This window comes from Elephas maximus, chromosome 17 (assembly GCF_024166365.1).
Source record: "Elephas maximus indicus isolate mEleMax1 chromosome 17, mEleMax1 primary haplotype, whole genome shotgun sequence".
NCBI lineage: Eukaryota > Metazoa > Chordata > Mammalia > Proboscidea > Elephantidae > Elephas > Elephas maximus.
This window is the reverse complement of record NC_064835.1, coordinates 42,797,185-42,804,791: the sequence shown is the minus strand read 5'-3', so window position 1 is coordinate 42,804,791 and position 7,607 is coordinate 42,797,185. Positions and strand designations below refer to the sequence as shown.

General features: G+C 42.6%; 1 gene segment (V, D, J or C); it reads right to left on the bottom strand.

Moving 5' to 3' along the window:
- Nucleotides 1–1,776: 1,776 nt before the first annotated feature.
- Nucleotides 1,777–2,366, bottom strand: LOC126060210 (immunoglobulin kappa variable 1-27-like). The segment is given in 2 exon segments: nucleotides 1,777–2,099; nucleotides 2,312–2,366. Coding segments are annotated over 2 exon segments (378 nt in total).
- Between the last annotated feature and the right edge of the window lie 5,241 nt (nucleotides 2,367–7,607).

Sequence of the window (7,607 nt, the reverse complement as noted above, 5' to 3'; positions counted from 1 at the left end):
AAGAGACAGAAAGGGCCACATAAGCCAGAGGCCACATCGGCCTGAGACCAGGAGAACTAGATGGTGCCTGGCTACAACCAATGACTGCTCTGACAGGGAACACAACAGAGAACCCCTGAGGCAGCAGGAGAGCAGTGGAATGCAGACCCCAAATTCTCATAAAGAGACTAGGCTTAATGGTCCAACTGACCTTCTGTTAGCCCAAGAGAGGCAGCATTCCCAAAGCCAACTCTTCAGATGGGGATTGGATTGGACTATGGGATAGAAAATGATACTGGTGAAGAGTGAGCTTCTTGGATCAAGTAGACACATGAGACTATGTTGGCAGCTCCTGGCTGGAGGTGAGATGAGAGGGCAGAAATGGTCAGAATCTGGCTGAATGGACACGAAAATAGACAGTGGAGGGAAGGAGTGTGTTGTCTTATTAGGGGGAGAGTAACTAGGATTATATAGGAAGGTGTATGTAAATTTTTGTATGAGAGACTGACTTGATTTATAAACTTTCACTTGAAGCACACACACACACAAAAAAACAGAAGTATCTACGTGTATGTGTAAGTACAAATACGTTGGTGCAGGCACAGATATTCACTGACAACACAAATAACAGATATTCCATAGACATAATCAAACACCTTCCAAGATCAGTTTTCTGGGTTTGTAAGCTTAGGACCGTAGTCTCATGGGACAACTCAGTTAGTTGACATAACATAGTTCACCAAAATCATGATCTGCATCCCAGTGAAGCAAGTAGCATCTGGGGACTTAAAGCTTGTGAACAACCATCTAAGACACAACTACAGATCTCTACTCACCAGAAGCAAAACAGTGAGAAGGCATCTGATAGCTCAGAGAAAAAACAAGTCTACACAAGCCAAAACCTCATCTACCTTGAGACCAGAAAATGTAGATAGTGCTCTGCTACCACCACTGACTGTTCTGACTCAGGTCAAAACTGATGGTCTGGGGTAGAACGGAGAAAAAAGTGGAGCAGAACTCAATTCTTACTTTGAAAAAAAAAAAGGCCAGACAGTCTGGAACAGTAGAAAACAGAGAACTTCCCAATATTATTGCTCTGTGACACTCTTTAAACCTAGAACCGAACCTATCTCCTGAGATCATTTTTAGTCTAACAGCAGAGTGGCACATAAAATAAAGGATATTACCTGTAAGACTGGTGGTCTACTTAAAAACCATCGGTATGAGAACAAAAGGTCAATAATTACTCAAAAGCAAATTTGTGAAGATAAAGTGGCAGGGAAACTAGAGTACTGGAAATGGAACAAACAAAACACAATTAAAGAGAACGTTGACACATTGTGATAAATGTAATGTCACTATTTGTGCAGAAATTGTCAACGGGAGCCTAAGTTGCTGTGTAAAGTTTCATCCAAAACTTAGTACGATATTATTTAAAAAATAAAAAGATAGAAGTATTTGGCTTACGTCAAAACAGTCTTATGACGGAGTCACTGGAGTGGAACTCCATGATAAATTGGGGATTACTGTAAATATTACTCCTTTTATTCAAATAATAATTTGCTTTTTTTATATTTCTTCTAATTATTTATATCTTTGTGATTGGATTTCTAAGTATTCATGTTTATGCTACCAATTTTAATAAAATCTAACAATATGTGTAGATGTGCAAATAGTGTATGAGTCACCCAGATCCTTTCTAACAACACCTTCCATGTTTTCTTTAGAGTGGCTGCATCTGAGAAATGCTCACACAGATGGAGGCACAAGGCTCACACATCTGCTCCCTGGGGGAGTTTATGCCCCACTTTGTAATACCATGGGAGGGCTATTATCATACTGTTGACAGTAATAAATTCCACTATCCTCTGCCTCCAGGCTGCTGATGGTGAGAGTGAAGTCTGTCCCAGACCCACTGCCTTTGAACCTCGATGGGACTCCAGATTGCAAAGTGGATGCACCATAGGTCAAGAGTTTAGGGCTTTTCCCTGGTTTCTGCTGATACCAGGCTAACCAAGTGCTAATGCTCTGACTCGCCTTGCAAGTAATGGTGACTGTCTCTCCTAGAGATGCAGACAGGGAGGGTGGAGACTGGGTCATCTGGATGTCACACCTGGCATCTGAGAACGGAAACAGGAAAACAAACATCCCCACTATTAATCATGTTATAAGAGTAACATCCCTGGAGATCCAGGCAGCACTGACCTCATTGGGCTGAGACAATGTTCACATGTCCCGACTCCACAAAGACACTCAGGTGATCCAGCTGCAACAGATGAAGAGGAGGCAGTGTCACCATCAGGAGTAAACTCCTTGTGTTCTCCTTCCTTACCTGGGAGCCAGAGCAGCAAGAGGCCAAGGAGCTGAACAGGGGCCCTCATGTCCATGATGACCAGGACTGATTCCCGCAAAGGCTGTGACAGGCTTTTAATAAATCTTCAGACCAGCAAGATTGTGCTCTGAGGGACATGCAAATCAGCAGGAGAGGGCAGGGCTGGTGTTCAGCTGTAGCGCAGCCTCATCTCAATTACCCAGCAGAGAGCCAGTTCCTCCCAGGTGCCCCAGCTCAGACCAGGTCAGCAGAAATTGTCTTGCAGAGAATGTGTTTCTCCCTGGAGGTCACAAGACAGAATGAGTCTCCTGTCCACGGAGTAGAGTGTCCTTTGCTCTCTTTAAGGTTCATGACATGCTCTTCGTACTTCTCTCCATCAAAGACTGGGTCTATTGGGTATGACATAACCCCCAAAACTGCAAGAAATTTACCAGCTCCCTGCATTTGATACTTGTGCACATTATTGTTTCAAGAGCAGCTTCCCCCTAGCTTTGATTTCCTGATGCTCTTGATGCATTCAGTTATCAGCACAACCTGACAGAGATGCAGTGAGGTTTAAAAGCGATTTTTTAAAAAAGTCCAGGGCACCATGATTTATAAGGATGGGTGAGACACTGGGCATCTGCCATTGCTGGAGTTAAGCAATGTGTCCTCCACCATTTCTAAATGCCCTACTCACCATTTTCCTTTAGGTCAGTCAAGGTGAGGGATTTTTCCTTCCATATCTGAGAATATCAGCTACCTTCCTAGCTTGTGCCCAGGCTAGATGTTCTTTGAACACCTCAGATGATGGCTTGTGCCTCCTGTGCCACCTTAACAAGATATATTCCCCTAGGAAGCTGAGATCCTTCCTTGACCACGCACTCATTTATATCCTTGGATCTACGGCGGTGTCCTATTTGGAAAATGAAGATCGTATAGCTTACCATGAGGCCTTGATCAGGGAATGTATGAGGATACATACAGCTAATTAAACACATAATCGATTGCTGCTAATTTTGCCACTATTGTTTTTATTAAAATGTGTGTGCGCGTGTTCAGATCCTTCTGTCTTCTGAACTCATTCCTGAACAAGATCAAGTTTCGCCTCAGACTTGTGACTAAGATTAAACAATTAAATTTGTTGCTCAAATTAAGTAGATTTACTAATTTAAAATAAAAAAAATTTTGACAATTTTATGAAATATTAAACATTCTCCCCAAAATTACTGATATATACATTATTTGGTCCATAATTTAAATGATTCTCCATGTAAGTAAGAGATCTATTTTAAACAATGATTCTTGTATGTTTCTTGGACTTATAACCTTGGAGAGTAAAAAATAAAATGATGATGTTTCCAATCCCTCAACGAAATAAACTGGTTGAGACTACAACATAATTTCAAAAATTATCAGTTGCAATTGGCAGAAACTACAATTTACACTGGATTAAATAGTAAAGGAGATTTGTGCACTTGATGTTGTTGTTAGGTACTGTCTAGTCAGTTCCGACTAATAGCGACCCTAGGTACAACAGAACAAAACACTGCCTGGTCCTGCACCATCCTCACTGTCATTATACTTGAGCCCATTGTTGCAGCCACTGTGTCAATCCATTTCATTGAGGGTTGTCCTCTTTTTCGCTGACCTTCTACTTTACCAGGCATGATGTCCTTCTCCAGGGACTGGTCCCTTCAGATAACATGTCCAAAGTATGCGAGACAAAGCTTCACCATCTTTGCTTCTAATGAGCATTCTGGCTCTACTTCTTCCAAGATAGTTCATTCGTTCTTCTGGCAGTCCATGGTGTATTCAATATTCTTCACCATAGTTCAAAGGCATCAATTCTTCTTCGGTCTTCCTTATTCATTGTTCAGCTTTCACATGTGCATGATGTGACTGAAAACACCATGGCTTGGGTCAGGCACACCTTAGTCCTTAAAGAGGCTTCTTTTCTTTTAACACTTTAAAGAGGTCTTTTGCAGCAGACTTCCCCAACGTAATTATTCTTTGATTTCTTGACTGCTGCTTCCATGGGCATTGATTGTGGATCCAAGTAAAATGAAATCCTTCAGTCTTTTATCCATTTATCATGATGTTGTTTATTGGCCCAGTTGTGAGGATTTTTGTTTTCTTTATGTTGAGGTGTAATCTACGCTGAAGGTTATGGTCTCTGACCTTCATCAGTAAGTGCTTCAAGTCCTCTTTCACTTTCAGCAAGGAAGGTTGTGTCATCTGCATAATGCAGGTTGTTAATGAATCTTCATCCAATCCTGATGCCCACTTCTTCTTCATGTAGTCTAACTTCTTGGATTATTTCCTTAGCATGTAGATTAAATAAGTATGGAGAAAGGATACAACGATTGTACTTAAGCAAATGGAAATTGCAGAGTGTTTGGCTTAAGGTAAGGATTCATCCTGTTCGCACATCATTTTTTTCATGAAAACCTGATTTCTTGATTTCCTACCTCTCTACCCTGCCTTCCATTGCGCTAGTTCCATATTAAAGGAATCTTTAGCATCTGGATATCACACCTGGCATCTGAGAATGGAAACATAAAAACAAACATCTGCACTATTAATCATGTTTAAGTGCAAGGTCCCTGAAGATCCAGACAGCACTGACCTCACTTGGGCTGAGCCAATAGTTACATGTCCCAGCTCCACAGAGACACTCAGGGGATCCAGCAGTGAGCAACTCAAAGGGGCAGTCTTACTGTCAAGAGTAAACACCTGTGTTCTCCTTTCTTACCTGAGAACAAGAGCAGCAGGAGGCCGAGGAGCTGAGAAGGGGCCCTCATGTCCATGCTGACCAGGACTGATTCCTGCACAGGGTGTGACAGGCTGTTAATAAGTCTTTGGGGCAGCAACATTGTGCTCTGGGGAACATGAAAATCAGATTTTGCTGTTATAAGTTTCTTGTTCATATATAGTGTTCATTCCTCACATTCCAGCAGGAATCCTGAGAATGTCCCAGTCCTCAAGCTTTAGGGAATGATCGCCCTTTGAGAGATCACAGAAAATGACTATTGTCAAGATGACCTCTCTGAAAGGCTAAATTGCTCTCTGTATTTCATTCCTGGAATTGAGTTGAATCAGAATTCTCCAAACCATAAGAACTACCTAATAGTAACAGAGAGCTGTGGAAGGGAAAAATAAGTGCTTTGGGGGAGAGAATACAAATTTCTACTTTCCCATCTGTAACCAAAACTCTGAGTTAAGGATTACAGAAGGAAAAGCTAAGTAACAGCTTCAAGGAAGAGCGACTATAAATCTGAGGGACCATAAAAGATAGTGGATTCTTTCTCTACCTAAGCCTAGAAAAACTTCATTTTCAAGAAAGTAAAATGAACAGACACCAGTGAACTGTGGGAGAACTTCAAGCAAGCCTAACTACATGTAATTGGAGCTCTGAGAGGAAAACGAGGGAGAGGTATGTTAAAGGGAAAAAAAAAAATTTTTTTAAGTAATGATTAAAATTTTCCCCAACTTTCAGAAATATTTAGGACTTACCTAATTAAAAACCCAGAGTGAGCCTTTCCTACAGTTCCCTCCATGTTTTTGCTTTCACCTGCAAACAACTTTCCAGCAGTTCAGTGGTCTGGGGAATGTTGAGAAATTACTTCCAAAATGAAAACACACCCCCCAATAACTAAGAAATAGACTCAATACCAGACAGGCATCTTTGGATCCTAAAAGCAACATATACATGTTGGAGTGAGCTATTCTGACTCATTTATTGAGTGACCTCTAAGGTTACTAGTTTTGAGAGAGCCCCAGAACAGAAGACAACTCTGCAATGAGTCCAATCTGCAGGGACCCCGATGGAGAAGTGCATGTAATAAGGTTATTATCAGATGGCTAGCTGGTTTCCCCAGGCACTGAAGCCCTAATGAACTTTTACGGGTCAGATTTGGTCTGTTCTTTTGCCCTGTTGTGCACTCTCAAGGAGAAAAAGTCATATAGATCTTGGTAATGAGAAGATCGCGTTGTTGCGCCCAGACATAGCTTTTTCCTTACCATCGTGGCCACTTAATTCTTGAGCTCAATGAACCAGCACTGCGGTGTCTGAGGAAAGAGACTAACTGACATCCACAGTGTTGGTCATCTTGTCTGCCTGATTAACGAGAACTTCCTGTGCAGTGGATGCTTTCAGTGAGCATTTACATGGGACACCAGTATCCGTACACTAGGCACGGTGAGTGAAGGTTTGGGGTGACCATTGAGAAGGTGGGATTTGGGCAGAATTGATGGAGAAAGGGAGTTAAACACATGGGTGTCTGGAGGAAAAGCGTTCCTGGCACAGGGACCTTTGAAAGCAAAACTCCTAAGGCAGGATGGTACACAGCTTGTTCAAGGCTAGGAGCGAGGAGGTCAGTGAGTGTGGAACAGAGTTAGTAGAGGGACAGAGCCATCAGAAATGGTGTCAAAAAGGTAACAGGGAGAATCCAGAAGACCTGGGGCCCAGAAGGGCATTGTAAGGAGTTTGCTTTTACTCTGCATGAACTAACATCTATTGCAAGTTTTTGAGCAGAGAAGAAGCATGCCTCACATTTTTAAAAGATTACTCTGTTTGCTGGTTTGAGAAGAGACTGCAGGTGAGTAAGGGTAGAAGGTGAGTGATCTTTCAGGAGGGAATGGCAGTGTTCTGGGTGAAGGATGATGGTGGCTTGCAGTGGAGGAAGTGAGAAGTAGGTAGATGTGAATGTATTTGAGGTCAGGGATTATTTGTTCCATTTCTGTTTGCACTAAGGTGATTGAATTCCCTTCCAACTTTTCTTCTATGCAGATCTGGCTTAAATATGAGGTAATATCTCTAACTTGTTCTTGCTTCACTGGGTCAAAAAACATAGACTTGGAAAAAATATGGGCATATGAACCATGGTCTTCTCACCCTCTCACATTGTGGCTTCCAGCAAGAAGCAGGTGTCTTTGGACAGGGTACATATTTACTGCCCAGAAGGGGGTGTTTTTGTTTGAAGACCTGTCACTGTGGGAGGCTGGCTAAAGTGCTGCTGGCAGTAATACACCCCAGCATCTTCAGCCTCCACTCCATGGATGGTGAGGGAGAAGTAATCCCCAGAGACACTTCCCCAGAACCTGGCAGGGGTTCCAGCAGCCCGGGCAGAAGCCCCAAAGATAAGCAGCCTGGGAGCTTCCATGGGTTTCTGATAATACCAGGCCATGGAGGTTCCAACTCCAGAGCTGCTTCTACAGGTGATGGATGCAAAAGCACCTTGAGGAGCTACCAAGGTCTCTGGAGCCTGAGTCAGGATGATTTGCCCCCTGCAGACTGCAAGGAAGACCATTCAGG